This window comes from Danio aesculapii, chromosome 10, assembly GCF_903798145.1.
Source record: "Danio aesculapii chromosome 10, fDanAes4.1, whole genome shotgun sequence".
NCBI classification, from domain to species: domain Eukaryota; kingdom Metazoa; phylum Chordata; class Actinopteri; order Cypriniformes; family Danionidae; genus Danio; species Danio aesculapii.
The window spans coordinates 580,002-598,492 of NC_079444.1; the positions used below are offsets into that span (position 1 = coordinate 580,002).

The following is an 18,491-nucleotide window of genomic DNA, read 5'->3' on the forward strand; positions in this document are numbered from 1 at the left end:
TCTGTTAAAATAGACCTTGACAACTTGACAAACACTATTCGCTTGGTTTGTAAAGATTATTCATTTTACAGGATACCATTTTTAATTGGATCAGTACCTGATGTGATTAAGGATAAAGTGAAGAGACTCATCAGGAAGTCTAGGAGAAGGTTTGTATAGCCTAATGCTAATTACTGTAGTGCGTAGGCCATGTGCCGGGCGTCTGGGTTCTTAGAAATTTAGCTCAGCGTTGTTACGATAAACCCATTATCTGTCTGTGATAAGAGAGTAACTGCTAACGTTGTTGTAACATCCTGCTGCTAAATAACTTTTGGCAGCACCATAAGATACTAGACTCCTAGTAAAGGTTAATTAAGCTATAGATACGCTAAGTTATCCTTGCTGAATGCACAGTATGTTTGGGGTTCCAACGAAATTAAAAAGCCTTTATATTTTTAGGAATTGTTTTATTGAGCTTTCTATACATATAAGACCTTCAGTTTTGGGATTGGTGGAAGGAGTGTCCATGTTTCATTGTGCTGTATTGGGTCCAGCATTCATCAGAGGAGCATCGCTCACTTCTTAAACTGCTGTATGGGAGCGGGGACCTTGATATCCTGGCCCTTCTCCAGCCTCTTTTCACACTCTATGAGGTAGTTGACCCCATCAACTACCAACTGCACCAGTTCCACCTGGTAAAGACAAGCACAGCAGAAAAGGAAAATCAAATTCATTATAGGGATGCACCCAATATTCGGCTGCTGAAAATGCTGATGGCATTTTCAGTTTTTTGGATGGAGAAAAATGGCCAAAAATATGAGCCAAAAATGCAGTCATGTAGCCGAAGTCATTGCATGGAGTGGCGCTGCTTTCACACCGGACAGGAAAAGCGATGCTCTATGAAACCCATTCACTTCATTGCGCCATGCAAAAATGATGCCTCTCAACTCGTTCACTGTCAATAAAATGTGCTTGTTTTTTTTTGTCAGAATAATCTGTTCACTGACTCACTTTCCTTTGGCTTAGCCCCTGATTTATCAGGGGTCGCCACAGCTGAATGAACTGCCAATTACTCTGGCATATGTTTTAAGCAACAAATGCCCTTACAGCCACAATCCAGCACTGAGAGTACACTAACTCTTGAACCCTCAAAGCTAGGAAACACACATACAATCTTTCACACACACACACAAACACTACGGTAAATTTTTGGTGTTTATCCAGTTGACCTATACCACATGTCTTTGGAATGTGGGGAAAACTGGAGGTAATCTAAGCTAAGCAAATTTTAAAAAGTCTTACAAAATCATATTATATATTAAAATAATTATAACAATGCATTTTTAGGTTGATTTTCGGGCAAGTGCATCCATAATTTTCGATTTCGGTCCAAAATTTTAATTTTGGTGCATGTCTAATATAGATGTAACTCTCTGTTAACCCACTGGCTTTGAATGACCCACCTCGGATTTGCCCAGGCGGTCAAGGTTTGAGATGTCGAAGGTATCGCCCACCGCAGCTGTATCCACACCTCCAGTGCCACGCTTTTGCAGCCGCAGGTTATCCAGGATCTTGCCAAAGCGAGGGTCCTACAGGCAATTATTTAGGTTATTTAGACTTATCTTAGAAATGCCTTTTTCTGAAAAGCGTGCCGTTTAGATAGTTATTTACCTTGCTGAGCTTTGGCAAGCGGACGTGTACTCCAGCCCTGAGGCCGGTGCCCAGGTTGGATGGGCAGGTCAGGACATAGCCAAGACGTTCATTCCACATGAACTCCCAGCCTCTCTCCTGAATCAAGTGTTCCACCTGTTCAACACAGAAGCAGCCTTCAGATGCAAGACATTAACTTTATAGTACAAATTTATTCATACACGTGTCAAATAGAACTAGATCTAGAAAGATGAGGACAAGTTTGGTACCTGTTTGAGTCCTCTGCAGAACCTCTCAAACACCCTTTTCATGTTGCCACCCTTCTCCATGGAGATGACACGGGTGTGGTCTTCCTCATTGACCCATATCAGGAAGGTCTTCTCATTGTTATGCCTTATGATTAGATTTAACACATGGAAGAGCTTTAAATAAAAACCAATGTCACGTATGGAAGATTAAATTAAGGTTTTAAGTACTGTCAGCCATGCCATCTTGCAGTAGAATCTCATGTCATGCATTCAAAATGAAGTTGAATTTACGCCTTTTTGTCTGAAGGCAGCTCTTTACTTGCAGATAAATGTGTGAATCTTTATAGCTACATAATTGGAGATCAAGACATGCTAAGAATTTTCAAAAGTCATACCAGATGCCTCTTGCATCTGGCCAGTCGCGGGCCATAAAGGCGCAAGTCAACAAGGGGGAAACAGGTTTGTCAAACAGGAAGTGGTCCTACAGAGGGATGATAGGAAGACAAGGCTAGATGGAACTGAGGAATAAAGAGTAAAGGGAAGGCAAGACACCGGGAACAATACTTGAGACAATCGTAACCTATAAAAACTTGTGAGATGGGAGAAAAGTTTGAAACAGAAGAATGGGAACTGTTGGGGTCTTTTCTCCTTCCCTCTAACAAAAGAGTGCCCAAACTTGGTCCTGGAAGGTCAGTGTCCTGCAGAGTTTAGCTCCAACTCTTAATTAGACACAACTGAACCAGCTAATCATCAGCTGTGTCTGAAATCGCCTACTACTCAGTAGGTACTACATTTGAATTTACTACATGACTATTTTAATAGTTTTTATATATATATATATTATGAATGTCAGTATGACTGGAGCTCGGACGTACTACATCTGCAATTTGTCATTATCATGTGACCTACCTACGTCAGTTGCACTGATTTACTCCTATTCATGAATTCTCTTGTGTGACATGATTGGATAGTGTAGCGTCTATCAAATGCACACTTCAGAATCTTGCTGAAAGTAGTAGGTGATACAGGTACTTCTCGCATACCGTTTTTCATATACTATGATTTCGGACATACTAGTCGCCTCACATACTGTTTTAAATGTTCTGTAAAGTAGGGGAGGGTGCAATTTCAGATGCAGCAAAGCTCTAACTTGCATGCAAGAAACTTCCTGGCAGGTCTGATGAAGCAAGTTGGAGCTAAACTCTGCTGGACATCATCTCTCCAGGACTGAATTTGGGCACCCCAGCTCTAACCTTACCAGATCCCACGAGCATCAGGCCAGTCCCTGGCCATCCCAGATGCAGTGAGCAGAGGAGACACAGGCTTGTCAAAGAGAAAATGCTCCTAAGCCATGCCAGCATGAAAGGAAGATTTTAGCATCATGATGTGTGGAAGTTAAACCAGCCACATTTTATGTTGAAGAAGGTTGGATAAGGTTGCATTCCAGCATAATAATCAAGGAATTTAGCTAATAATAACATTGCGCCTGCTGCAGCCATGGTACAGCAGCAAAGTCCCTTCAATATTATGCTGGAATAAGAGTATAATTCCTAACCATATAGGCCTAGAAAATAGCAACTTCTTACTTTCTGTTGATCTTAGTGGTGCCCAATGTAGTAACTACAGAAGAGTCACGCTTTAAATAGGAAAATTATCAATTCTTTTATTGAATTGCTTGAGTGGGATACTAATGGTCTAAACCAGGCATGGGCAAACTTGATCTTCGAGGGCCGGTGTCCCTGCAGAGTTTTGCTCCAACACTAATCAAACACACCTGAACACCCTAATTAGTGTCTTTAAGATCACTAGAAAGGTACAAGCATGTGTGTTGATTAGGGTTGGAGCAAAACTATGCAGGACACCGGCCCTCCAGGATCGAGTTTGCCCATCCCTGGTCTAAACTGATTCAATGATCTATGCTATGCTAAGCTAAAAGTGCTCTCGCCAGATCGAAGATTGACTGAATAGATTCAAAAATGGTAAAACTTAACTATTTAGCTTTGGGGACTTGTAAAATGATCCTATTGCCAAAAAAAAGTGGAGTGTTCATTTAGCCTAGAGCTCTGTCACCATGAAGCAACTCACATCAATGAGTCTCTGCTGCTCATGGTCAGTCATTTCAGTCAGGCTGTAGTAACGTCCAGAGAGATCTCCTTTCAGTCCAGCTAAGGCCTGGATTACTACCCTTTCCACTTCACGTCGCTCTGCGCGGCTACAGGCAGGGGGAAGGCTGAGGCCACGGATGCTGCGGCCTGTGCGCACACGGGAGGACAGGACGTAGTGTTCATCAAACATGCCTGAATGGATCTGCAAAATCAAAATGAAAAATCATACTGCATGGAATCAAATGGAATTCTGCGAAAATTGCGTTGCGTGATTGTGTACCTTGCTGGCATCCAGGTCAGTAGGATGCTTCATGTTTCTTGGGTCATAGCCATTGTGTCTGTCCTTGATTACAGGATCAAAGATTTCAGCAAACACCTGCAACATTGGAAAATGGTAGAAAGGTCAAGAGTGTTGTCTTTACCAGCATATTATACAAGATGAAAGTTATGTCTAATCTTTTTTTTTTGTCACTTTTACAATACATATCCTGTAAGCCAGGGGTGTCAAAGTCATTCCCGGAGGGCCGCAGCTCTGCACAATTTAGTTCCAACCCAACGCCAACATACTTGTAGGTTTCAAACAAACCCAAAGGCATTGATTTGTTTGATCAGGTGTGTTTAATTAGGGTTGGAACTAAACTGCAGAGCTGCAGCCCTCCAGGAGTTCGACACTTGTGCTGTAGGCTCTTACTTGCACATATTTTGGGAATGTCCAGTGGGGTGTTTGTTTTGGAAATTTGTATGTTCTATTCTTTTTGGATTTTCTACATTTAGACATACCTTGAAATCCCCTACTTTTTCTTCTACTAGATTCAATTTTCAGTTAATTGCTCATTAATAAAGGACCTTACCAGCTGCAAATACTGCTGCCAAAAAGAGTAGTTAGACATGGATCCATATGGATTAAATCATCTACTCCCTCAACCTTTACCTGGTTATCATACTTTAGAGACATTGTCTTGCTGGAAGGTACAACTGCCAGGCTCAACAGTGCAAAAGTCAACACTATTTGAAGTTGGACAAATATTGCTCAGATGTTGCTGGATAAGCTTAAAATAGTTCTGTTTTTCTTCCCTTTGGCTTCATGGCATCTATAGTTTTGTTGTTTTGAACCATGAATTCCTATGTTTGTTTCTGACAATAAACATCCTTTGATTTAAATATTGATCTTTAAAAAAGCACTCCATACAACGAAACACCAGACCAGCCTATGCACTAATCAATTTGACTTGGCCAAGCTGGTTAATGTCAGTGCTGCTGTATTGCTGATTGTCCCCTGGTCTACTCTAGTTTGCTTCAACAGCAGAACGTTCAGCGAAGCTAGAAGGACTGCTGTTGTGTCTGTAGAAGCAAGATTATCAAGGATGTCTGCTGAAAAAGCTGGTTAAGAAGTTAGTATTCGAAAAATAACGCATGCTGTGGACCCTTTCCAGGAGTTAAAGAAAATTATATATTTACAATATATATAGAGGATATTGTCTCACGTGAACACTGCATTAATACATTCAAATGTATTGCTGTACCTCATAGCTCTCCTCATCACCAGCGACCATTCCAACAGTCTTGATGAAGGGATGACCAGGGTTGTCCACACCAGTCTGAATGCACTGGTCAAGAGTCCAGTTGTTTGGAGTGAGTCTGTCCCTCAGTTTGGCATAGATGGCCGGGGTCAGCGCACTGGCCATGCAGTTGTTGTGTTTGCGAAGGTCAGGGAAGTCAGCACTGTCAAGGAACACAATTGTCGTAAGAATTGCCTAATGGAAATGCCAAGATATGCATACATTTTGAAATGTGCACTTATTTGGATAAAAGAAGAATTCTGTCAGTACTACACTAGCATGGGCTTCATAGTGGATTACTACCTGTAAGTCTATCCAGGATTCTATTAGTGAACTCAGAGGATCACAAAACCTGATGGTGGCATTCGGGGCAGATGGACTTCTTGTGAACTGGGCCTAAATCCAAATTCTGTTGGACTGTAACATGAGACTAGCCGGTCAGACAGAGTTACTGTGGTTTCTTGGTTTGAATTTGGGTGAAGGGTCTTTTACTAGCAATCTAGAAAACACCTTTCTTCACAGTTGGTTCCTCTGGTAAACTTCAGTCAGTCTTAGACTGATGATCTGATTTGATCTTTGGCATCTATTAGTGTAAAGGGTAAAAGAGGTGGTGTGGGGCACAGGACATAAGCTACTTAAGTGTCATGTTCCCACCCATTTACCTTTCACTCAGTTAGCGTGTGACACTTCATCAAAGTACATCATGACCTCTACAACTGATCTTATTTTTTCCCTTGCAGAACAGGTGCAAATTCAACCAAAAAATATTCTGTCATCATTTACTCACCCTTTACTTGATTCAAACCTTTTTGAGTCACTTTCTTCTGTTGAACACATAGATGCTTTGTTTGATTCAGTTGAGCTCAAGATATTTTGAATATTGAATATTTTGACCTGTAATCATGACTTCCATAGTATTTTTATGCCTACTATGGAGGTTAATGTTTACAGGTTTTCAGCTTTCTTCTAAATATCATTTGTGTTCAACAGAATAGAGAAACTCAAAGGTTTATAACTTGAGTGTAACAGAGGCCAGTAAATTAAAGTATAAAGTAAAGCTAGTAAAGTGCTGTGCAGGTAAACCTCCCTCCTCTGAACCCAAAAGGTGCTTGACAGACGTGGTCTTTAACCTCCTCGGTAGAGCAAGTGACTCCCATGCAGAGAGTTGCCAGTTCGATCTCAGCTCAGAGAGGGTTGGGTGGTGTAGTACTGGCGGGGTTACATTGGTGCCGTGACCTGGATGGGACTGAGGTTTAGCGGGGTGATTGTAACAGAGACCAGCTAGTAAAGTGCTGTGCAGGTAAACCTCACTCCTCTGAACCCGAAAAGGTGCTCTAGTGACAGACTGTAGAGGCCACGGTCTTTAGCCTCCTTCTTAGAGCGGCGGGTTGTAGGACCGGCGGGTTTACATGAGGATGAGTAAATATTGTGTGCATTTTCATTTTTGGGTTAACTTTGCCTTTAAATGCATTAAATGGATGTTTTTAACATAACAGTTCTCAAGGACTTTTCTTGACCGTGGTTAGAACAGTATTCAGTATTTAGTGCAGTGTTATCAAAGTGTTACCTGGGAGGGTAGAGTTTCCTCTTCTCGTCCGCAGAGATGGCGGCACTGTCGCTCATCATGTATCCGGTCGCCAAAGCACCAGCTCCAAGGCTCGCCATGAGCAGGCCAGTGGTGCGGCCTGACATCATCTTGCCAATTGAACCAGCCATCTTTACACCGTTTCTCCTCAAAAAGTTCAGATGGGGTCAGCACTGGAGGAACAGGATTGGAAGGTCTTCAGAAACATCAGTACACTTAATTTTTAATGGACAATTCACACTATTAACAAACCATTAACTAAGGCTTTTAGCTCAATAAACTACTAATTAGTTGCTTATTAATAGTTATAAGGTAGTAATTGGGTTTAGGTATTGGGATGTAAAATAAGATCATCATTTATAAGTGCTTTAATAAACAGTAATCTCTTAATAGTAGGCAGGTAACTTTACAAGAAGTGCCATGGGATTTTTAATAACCACAGAGAGTCAGGACCTCGGTTTAATGTCTCATCCAAGAGGGCACTCACTGAGTGTAGTGCCCCCTTCACTTTACTGGGGCAATAGGACTCACACAGACAGGTTGAGCACCCCCTGCTGGCCTCATTAACACCATTGCTTAGTTTTCCCATGTGGTCTCCCATCCAGGTACTGACCAGGCTCTGCTCTGCTTAGCTTCAGTGAGTAACCGGTCTTGGGGTGCAGGCTGATATGTCTGTGGATTGTTTTTGACAATGTTGTTTTACTTTTTGTATAATTTTGTATAACCAATAATTTTGGATAATTTTTCTGCTACCCTTGTATCTGTAAAGGCCGGGACACACCAAGCTGATGGTTGGCCATTGGGCTTCGCCAATCAGCCTTGTTCCAGGAAGTGTGTGTTTGGTGTCCTTCACACATTGCCTCTCATCGAGTTAACGTCGGATCGCATTGGCCTGATTCAACATGTACAATCAGCCGTCAGCTGATGAGAGCTGCCAGTTCCCGACTCTGAATAAGCAAGTTTAAACTACTTGTACAGTAAGGTAGCATTAAAAGAGCGTGGCTCTTTTTTTCAGATGTCTTTCGTTTGTTTTGTGTGTCCACGTGCAACTTTTTGGTTAAGACGTGAGCCAACGCATAGCGACAACACAGTTGGGTTTCTTTGGTGCTGGTTGTTTGACGTCGGCTTGGTCTGTCCCTGCTTTAAAGCACTTAGAGAATTAAAGGGTACCCATTACGCCTCTTTTTACAAGATGTAAAATAAATCTCTGATGTCTCTAGAGTGTGTATGTAAAGTTATATCTCAAAATACAACACAGATATTTTTGTATATTTTTTTAAAACTGCCCGTATTAGGCTTTGATCCAATTTAATTCTTTATAAAAGTGATGTGTTGCATTATTCAAGTTTTAAAGGTGCACATAAAAACAAATGATCATTATTATATTAACAGCAATGAACATTTAACTGCAAACTAATCATCAAACTAACTTTGTGTTAGTAGACAGATGGTGACCTAAGCTGACAAACCTGATTTAAGATGGCAGCTTTACTCGTTACTGACTGGTCACCTTATTAAGAGACTGGTTTATTAACTCCATTAACTCTAATACTTCCTTAACATGCTTGCCTCTATTTAGCGCCAGCTGCACTTGTTAAACCCATCTTACATTTTTAAGTCAATGTCATTTTGTCATGTCTTGTCAAATAAACTTAAACTAAGGACAAATGCAGTTCTACAACATATAAATCCACAGCTATAACAGAATAGTGGAGGATAGTGTTTACTCAAATAAGTGCTTTCAAAAATGATCCTCAAGTTTTAAAATCAAATGGTATCATAGAAGATATATATAAAGGGCCACTGCATAAAACTGCACCATCTTAAAATAAAAAATAAATGAATTACTAAAGACGATATACAGACTAGAAACAAGTCAAATGATCTGACAGTGCTGTAAGATAATTATACTTCACCCAAAATAAATGACTGTTGCTGCTTGTTCAAATTAATTTAAAATGAGTTGAAACAACACAAATATTAAGTTTTTTGGACAAAGTAATTGTTTTATGTTTAATCCACTTAAATTTGTCAAAACAATTATGTTAACTTAATTGATTTTTGTTGGCACAACATGACAGAATTGTGTATAACCCAGCATTTAAACAGTGTAAGATTTTTTAAAATAATAAAAGCACAACTAGGTTTATTAAAGAAAGTCTTCAAATAAGTGTTAAAACTCTTTTTCCTAGCAGTGTATTCTGTCTAATTATCTTTAAACTAGCATGCTAGCCTTTTAAACAGTTTGCGTTTCTTATTTTGTAAGAAGGGTGACACGGTGGCTAAGTTGTTACCACTGTCACCTCACGCGTTGGTGTGGGTTTCCCACGGGAGCTCCGGTTTCCCCCACAGTCCAAACACATGCGCTATAGGAGAATTGAGTAAACAAAATTGGCCATAGTGTATGTGTGTGAATGAGAGTGTATGGGTGTTTCCCAGTACTGGGTTTCAGCTGGAAGGCCATCCGTGTGTAAAAAACATAATATAATTATTAATTATGTAATAATGAAATTAGTTAAAATAAGTCTTTAAAATACACTAATTTGAGTAGATTAAACATAAAACAATTAGTTGTCCCAAAAAATCTCCAGAATTGTGTTGTTTCAGCTCATTTTAAATAAGTAGTTTGAACAAGCAGCAAAAATATATATTTTGAGTCTACAAGGCTGATCCTAAATTTTCTTAATTTTACACAACCTAATCTTGCATAGTATTGTATTCTTCAAGACAAGATGAACGCTCAAATAACATGATGTTTGTTGTTTGTTGTGTCAAACCACCTCTTATTTAGTATGAGCTGAAACAACACGATTCTTGAGTTGAATGTTTTATGTTCAATCCACTTGAATTTGTAAAATCTAATAATCAACTTAATTCCTTTTTATTGTCCCAACACAAATTGATGGTGTGGTACCCGGCATTTTTGTTTCGTCTTGAAATACGATTGTAACTCTCGACTATATACGTTTTTTGGCAGTTACCACACAAGAGACATTACTTCTCATATTTTCAGAGTTGGCCAAATAGTTTTCAATTGGCGTATTCTCAAGTTGAATATTTACACTGCAAATAAATGCTGGCGTCCACACAAATTGATTAAGTTAACATAATTGTTTTTACAATTTAAGTGGATTTAACATAAAACATTTAAGTTGACCCAAAAGAATATGCAGAATTGTGTTGTTTCAACTCATTTTAAATAAGTAGTCTGTTTTAGAGTGTACAAAGCTGGTCTTAAATCATGTCTGATGGTAAATAGGGTAAATTTGCAGGTTAACTAACTTAAAGCTTCATTAACTTAGAAAAAAATATTTTAAAACGATCCAACCCAGGCTCATTAAAAAAAAAAAGTACCCATTTCTGGAGATCACCAAATATATTCCAGGAGGTGCATTGTTTTTGCTGTTTTTCCCCCCGAATCCACCAGAGGCTGCTGTGTACGCTTTTTCAGATCTCAAATTTCTCACGTGAGTGCCGTTTGCTCCTGCTCTTCTCACGTAAATCCACCAGAGGCTGCTGTCGACTGACTTACTGACTGACTGACCGATCGACTGACCCACCCTCTCCCTTCCCTAAGTCCAGCAAATAATGTTTTCAAAAGCACCGATTGACCAGCGCCCACCCACTTTTGAAAAGCAATCCAGCAAAAGAAAAGCTCCCTGATTTTTACCATGTTTTCAGATTTTACCACATTCTCACCCTGTTAATTGTTTATTTTATTTTTTGGCTTTTGTTTTTGTCTTACCTACTTTCTAGAACCGTTCTACGAGGTCAACTCTTCTCTGCGTCTCAAGTCTGCTGACATATTCGGCAAGCCACTGGACAAACTGATAACAGCTGAAAAGCCGTCCACATGGAGGTAAGCATTCATCTATTAAGTACGAAAAGGAACGCCGTCATACCGTTCCATAGCGTTCGTTTTAAAGACGAAATGCAGCCATACGTACTTCTGGCTTCTTAATTCGCGATCTCCAGAAATGTATAAAGGGCTACGTTTTCAGAATTAGCCTGTGTTAAAAACGATCATAATAATTTTACACAACTTATTGTATTCCTCAAAATAAGATCAACACTCCATAAAAATATATATGTTTATTGTTTGTTCAAACTAGTCATTTAAAGTAGAGCTGAAACAACTCATCTTGAGTTTTTTGGGGGGACAACATGATTGTTTTATGTTGATCTACTTAAATTTGTAAAAACTAATTAAGTTAACTTAATGCTTTCATGTCGCCCCAACACAAATCGATAAAGTTAGCTTAATTGTTTCTATAAATTTAAGTTGATTGAAAATAAAACGACTAAGCTGCCCCCCCCCCAAAAAAAATCAGGAATTTTGATTTTGTTGTTTCAGCTCAATTTAAATATTTCATAATCATTTTTTGAGTATAGTGACATGCTTGACACTGCAATCCACTGCCCTTTTGATACTGCAAATGTGACTCTCTAAAAGTGAAAGTGTTATTAATAGACTAGCAGACTAGATGCCTCGTGCTTAGGCGTAACATTCTGAACAGGTCACGCCAGTGGACACAAGACCTGACCAGAATCTGAACTCGGATCTACATAAAACAGCAAAACCAGGAACGAGCTGTAATACTTCAGGAGCAGGTGGCTCTTCAGCACTATAGCTGAGTACTGGAGGATTATTAGGCTTTAACTCCAGGATTAGTCTAGGATGGTTTGTAGAATACCATCAAATCATAATGTACAGCCACTGCAAAAAATGGTTAGTGTTGTTTCTATTCTAAATATCTATAAAGTCTTAAATCAAGTAGCATTTCCTTGACAAGCAGACAATTTTGTCCTGTTTTCAGAAATAATAAGGCAAAATGTAGTGAGTTCTTCCTTAAAGCAAGCAATCTTGTGTTCACCTTGAAATATGATTAATTTATATTTTGGCAGATTATTCAGATTATTTAGATTATTTATTAAGAAAAAAAACACACTTAATTTTGACATTATTTCAAATGTATTTAAAAAAAAACGAGACAACATCGTTTGCTTGTCTAGAAAATGCTTTAATACTTAGTCTTTGAGCCCTATCATACACCTGGCGAAATTAAGGCTCATGTTTGGCACGATTTGTTGCTATTTTCAGACCAGCACAACAGTAATTTTCATGTTTTGCACCACGTTGTTTAAGTGGCAAATCCATTTGCACCACTTTGTGGACTCATGGTTGTGCTGGTCTGAAAAGGAGGTGTGTTAAGGCGCATTGTTGGCGCGTTGCTATTTTAAGGAACTAAAATAGACCGCGCCATTGACCAAGCAAAAGCTGCTCTAAAGTATAGCGCAGAACACGTTAGTTGTGCGCCTAAGTGGGTCCAAACGCTTACTTATTGCTTAATACACACAGAATGTACAGCAACACACAAATATCTTTACAGATAAAAAGAAAATTAAAGGATTACAGGTTATAAACATTATTATTTTCTACATAAATATAAAAACCACTGCCTCCATGCTTTCTTCATCTCGGGGGGATTTTTTCAGTTTATTATTTTATTACAGTTTATTACACTTCATTATTATTGTTCATTTATTCGTTTGCTAAAAATTAGAACTGAATTCAGACATAGTTTTGAAACAAATCTTTGAGCTTAACAAACTAAATTAAATATGTAGGCTAATGGATGTCTTTAGTGGAGTGAGTTTCTACTGTTTTCTTACTCCACGGAAGTAAAGGAGTAAAGTGTAAAAGTAAAGTAAAAAGAAAGTAAAGTGGCTGAATGGAGGAGGCTCGTTCTTTATCCTTGCGCTGCAGATGCTCTGTATAACCGTTTGCTTGCTAGTGAAGCCTTCAGTTTTTCCACAATGTAAATAGTAAATGTGCCATGGCGTGACACAACTGACACTTAAAGGGAATGGGAGACGAGACTCTGATTGGCTTAATGCACGTTATGCTCAAAACACACCTTTAACTGATTATGAGAATAAGCTCAACCCTGTTAGACCATGCGCCGGGGCGCAGAGCGCATTTTTCCATCCTTAAAATAGCAATAGTGGATTCGGACATGCCCTTAATGCTTTTGCGCCATGAGCTAAAGACTTTGCCTAGATCATTAAAATAAAGCCCATTATCTTGTTTCTAGTCCAAATATCAACAAACTATTAAATCAAGAAGCGTTTTCTAGACAAACAGAAAATTTTGTCTTACTTTCCAGAAATAATGTGCCAATATTAAGTGAGTATTTTCTTGATACAAGGAAAATAACCTGCCAATGGGGTAAGCAAGATAAACTTCTTTTAGTTTTGAAATAAGATTATTTTATGTACTCCACTTGCAGACTATTTTGCTTGTTTCAAGAAAAAAAAACACTTAATTTTACATATTATTTCTTAAAATAAGACAATCTTGTTTGCTTGTCTAGAAAATGCTTCCTAATGAAGCATGAATGACTAGAACCATGACTTATTTTTTTGCAGAGTAATGTTATAGTTTATTTTAAAGGTATAAAACTGTCAACATTACCAATTGTAAAGAATCTGCTGAATGCATTCATGTATAATATGATGCTATAAGTTCTTTATAATAGTTATTAGCTCTTGTATTGCATCCACACTCAAAAAAAAATCTTTAGCTATTTGTTCAAACTACGTTTTTAGGTTGAGTTAATTGTTAATTAAATGTTCGATCAACTTAAATTTGTAAACACGATTGTCAACTTAAACGATTTGTATTGACAACATGAAGGAAATGTGTGTAACCCAGCATTTTTGCTACAATTGTTAGTGAAATTACACTGTTTTTGCACTGTTATTTACAATAAGGTTTGTTTTAGTTAATGTATTTAATAATATGAACAAAAAATACATTAATTACAGTATTAATTACTTTGATAACGTTAGTTAGTTAAAATAAAGTTATACATTGTTAGTTCATAATAAATAACTAATCTTAAAAAGCATGAATTTGGATTTTAATACACTGTAAAAAACGTAATGACCAACAATAATCAATACAACAAATATTTTTATGTTGCTTTAACTCCTTTTAATAAGTTAATCAGGTTTCCACTCAATTTTTTAAGTTATATAAAGTTAAACTTCATCTTTTTAGTAAGTTTACTTGATGTAAGTAGAGATGACGACCAGAAAACTAAAAAAATTTAAGCCGGCAAGAAATTATTTACAGCGTAGTAAATGTTGAACTATGATTAATAAACGCTGTATCTTTCATTATTAGTTCATGTTAGCATTACCTAATAAAACCTTTTTATAAAGTGTTAAACAAATTAATCTGTAGTTTAGTTCCCTCCAGGATAAAAGTTGACATTTGGTTATATTAAGTAAAGTAATGTAAAAGAGGAGAGTTTTACCTGTAGAGTCTCCTCAGTGTCAGGAAGCACACAGTCTGTGCGGGAATCTGGCGCTCCTCCCAGGATATGGGATTAGAAGCCGACCTGATGGCCAATCCTCTTCCATGTGAGTGCCAGGTCATAACCCGTGTCTGTCGTCCAGCTTGTCCTTGAGACTTGCCGCCATAGTCCAGCGTTTTGCACTCTACATAGCCTCTTTATAACCTCTACATAGCCTCTTAATCACAGCCACCATTACTAATTCATCCCAGTAGCAAATCACTTATAAGATGTGCTGTTGAAGTCAAAAAGATTAGAAATTTGAAGTCTTTGAAATGTATTTTCCAAATGTTGCAGATTTTTTGTTTTAATAACTGATTCATAACTGATTAATAACTACACTAAATTATATGGCCAATTAGTCATGACAACATATGTTTTTAGTTCATTAATCATGTTGTAACTTAGTTTTATAAATTACACAAGCTGTTTTAAGCCAGTTTAATATAATATAAGTTTAATTGACTCATAAATTAAATTTGATTCAGCTTAAAAAAATTAAGGCAACCAGAATTTTTATAACAGTGTAATTTATTTAATCTTTGCCATGGCGACAGACATTATACAGTATATTTGGCTGAGCGATTAATCAAAAAATAATCAAAATCGACATCTAGAACTTATAATCGATCTACTTTTCCCAGGTCCTTTTTTTATTATTTTCCCAATACCGCATATGGAGTCACGTGACCCCGCTATGTTAAGGCTGGTTTATACTTCTGCGTAGAGCGCATACATATGATCCGGCACAGCCTTCACATGGTTGCATACCCTCACACCTTTCAAAAAAATTTAACTGCACGTGATGATGTAGCGCAAGCTCTGTGATTGGTCGATTTGGTAGTGCTGACAAGTGTGGACAGCGCGGGATTCACATGTCATTCAGAAATCTCTTGTAATATGTGAGCATATTTACTGTACAAATCTGAGCGAATTATGAAGGCAAAACTATAAATAAAATAATCATTCATTAATCATAATCGAGTTAAAATTTTCAATTAATCGAGATTTTGATTTTAGGCCAAATTGCCTAAAATTAAAGACGTATTATGTTAATTAGGCAAGTCATTGGATGACAATGGTTTGTTCTGTAGACCAGTGTTTCCCAACCCTGTTCCTGAAGGCACACCAACAGTCCACATTTTCAACCTCTCCCTTATCAAACACACCTGAATCAAATGATCAGAACATTAGAAGAGACTCCAAAACCTGAAATGAATGGGTCAAATAAGGGAGACATCCACAATATGTACTGTTGGTGTGCCTCCAGGAACAGGGTTGGGAAACACTGCTGTAGACAATAAAAAAAATACTTACGGAGGCTAATAATATTGACCTTAAAATGGTTTTCAAACATTTAAAAGCAACTTTTATTCCAGCCAAAGCAGAAGAAAACTAAAACATTATAGGTGCTCTGTTAAACTTCACTTGGGAAATATTTCAAAATTTCACACTGTGAAAAAAAAAATGAGCAGTTTTCCATATTTTGTGATTCATTTTATCTATGCTTTTGAATTGCATTATGGGATCTTGATCTTTCTTCCAATAACTTTTAACCTAAAAAAAAATCGAAAAAGTGAGACTTTTATGAACATTTTTAATACATTAAAATGATATAGCGTCTGGGTTGGTGTTATAAATTACGCTACAAAAACCTTAATAAACTGCAGTACATTTTCTGTTATTTTACAGACTTATTACTCCACATAATATTTCTTATACAATATATTAATAATTATATCAAACTACTAAAATGTTAATAAAAGTCACTTTGTTAGACTGTAGCGTTCCATTTTTCAACATCAGGAATCGACAGAGATCAACATCCCATAATGCAATTCACAACGGTAAATAAATGTAAAATGTTTTAGAAAATATAAGGGGTCACAAACTTTAGCAATTCTTTTAGTTTTGCTTTACATTTTTACTAAACTGTAACATACAGGGCTTAATTTTTGCCGGAACCTCTGAAATCTCCTTAACCCCCTCCTCAACAGCCCTCCCTCCCCCGTCCGCTGTTCACTTTCACTTTCTTCCACGACTCCCCAACCCTCCCCCCCCCATCTTTCATGCGCAACACCTCTCCATGATTGGGTAACATGCCGGATCAGTTACCCTGATCTGTTTCGGGACCTCGCAATTTACAAATTAAGCACTGGTAACATGAAAATGTCCTATGGTGTTGCAGTAAAAAAATCAACCCAGGCTCATTCTGAAAATGTACCGCTACATACTGAAAATGCTGAAAGTGTCCCAGGAGCGACGTTTTTGTTTTCGCGAATCCACCAGAGGCCGCTGTGTACACTTTTTAGATCTCAAATTTCTCTCGAGTGCCATTCGCTCTTGCTGTTCTCACGTAAATCCACCAGAGGTCACCGTGTATGCTTTTTAAGATCTCAAATTTCTCTGGCGAGTGTCATTCGCGCCTACTGTTCTAGTGTAAATCCACCAGAGGCCGCTGTCGACTGACTGACTGACTGACTGTGGGGTTTCTGACTGTGGTTCTTCACCGGAGTCGAAACCTGCCATCGTGGTCAACTCCTCTCTGTGTCTCAAGTCCGCAGACGTATGTGCTGAGCCACTGGGCAAACTGGTAACAGCGGTAAAGCTGTCCATACAGAGGTAAGGTGGCAGAAGCTGTTACCGCCCTGCAGCGTTAGTTTTAAAGACTAAATGTAGCCAGACATACCATGACATTGAAATTTGCTAAAATAGCCACTTCTGAAATGAAACCTGGGGTATTTATGAATAATTTTACGATTTTCTTTTTAGTGAAATTGCAAAGTCACGTCAACAACTCATATGCATATCATAATTATGCAAGCTTTTATGTAAGATTTCTTCTGTGCAATAATTGATCTTTTGAATGTGTAATTAAAAACAAGCATACTGCAGATAAGGCAAGAACAGTTTTATTAGCTTCATGGAAAGATGTACAGAACAGAGAAAGTTGTCTTTTATTATTTAAAAAAGACATTAATTCATTGATGAAAAGACAAAGTCACTCCTTGAGGAGTATTTAAATGCAAAACAACAATGCAGGGCGGTCTAAAGTTCTCTAGGTTTTCCAGGTCAAGGTTTCAATAAACGCTTATATAACCAATTAAATAAACAGGGCACTGTACAGACATATGTTTGAATAAATCAAACAACAACAATCTATTTATCTTTATACAAAACAGACTCAAAATGAACATTTAAGAACGTGTAAAATGTTAAGAGTGAATTTTATGAAACAACCATAAACTGTAAAATGGTGTATGATTCGTTCTCATATTAAAAAACAAGAATAAATGTGTATTCTGCATTAGCCTTCAATTATTTTGGATTTGTTACTGTAATATTGAGTGTGCTGTTTAAGTACACAGATCAGTACTAGAAGTCAGTACTACAGTACTTTGGCCTTACCATCACGTAATCCGGTAATGTTTGAGTTTGCAGTATACAGATGCTTTGAACAATAGAAACTGCTCACGTTAATCCAAAATGATCTACCGATTCATGCAAACATGCTGAAAATATCAAAATACACCTACAAACAAAAACATGCTAAATGACCAAATTTAGCAGACATGCAGTGTGATCCGACTATATAATGAGAATTCAAATGTATCTGCCGTGTGCCATTCGCACCTGCTTTTCTCAGGTAAATCCACTAGAGGCTGATGTCAACTGACTAACTGATTGACTGACCCACAAAGTCTCAAAGTAACTTCAGTCACAGTGGTTTGTCTATAAGCTGACATACGAGCGATCCACTCATGAATCGTGGCTTTAAAATGCTCCAGTGTCCCTGTATCTGGGGTTACACTCAGGAAACAGCGGTGAGTTCGGTGAACTGATGACCTTTGTGGCCAATCAAAGTCATTTCTGTTGATCATGTGAACACAATGGCCAAACTGCACTGTTTAAGAACGTGCTCAACAGCGCTCAAATGTTGGCGGGAAATGGGTGTTTTTGAGGAAATGACTTGAGTATGACTTAGTTGTACTCTATTAAGGTGG

General features: G+C 37.9%; 1 protein-coding gene across 1 annotated transcript; it reads right to left on the reverse strand.

Moving 5' to 3' along the window:
• Nucleotides 1-425: 425 nt before the first annotated feature.
• On the reverse strand, nt 426-14,548 carry ckmt2a (creatine kinase, mitochondrial 2a (sarcomeric)). The gene is made up of 10 exons (XM_056466308.1): nt 14,449-14,548; nt 7,109-7,299; nt 5,506-5,704; nt 4,263-4,358; nt 3,963-4,184; nt 2,273-2,358; nt 1,899-2,022; nt 1,651-1,785; nt 1,443-1,568; nt 426-671 (listed from the first exon to the last, which is right to left on the reverse strand). The coding sequence occupies exons 2-10, from the start codon at nt 7,255-7,257 to the stop codon at nt 555-557; spliced, it is 1,254 nt and encodes a 417-aa protein (XP_056322283.1). The 5' UTR covers nt 7,258-7,299; nt 14,449-14,548; the 3' UTR covers nt 426-554.
• Nucleotides 14,549-18,491: the final 3,943 nt, after the last annotated feature.

Excerpts from the sequence above, each read along its gene's own strand:
- ckmt2a (XM_056466308.1), bottom strand. The coding sequence starts at position 7,257 with ATGGCTGGTTCAATTGGCAAGATGATGTCAGGCCGCACCACTGGCCTG. Across the intron at positions 4,359-5,505 it reads GTGATGAGGAGAGCTATGAG|GTGTTTGCTGAAATCTTTGA; the intron begins GTACAGCAATAC and ends CCAATGTTGCAG. Across the intron at positions 1,786-1,898 it reads TCTGCAGAGGACTCAAACAG|GTGGAACACTTGATTCAGGA; the intron begins GTACCAAACTTG and ends TGTGTTGAACAG.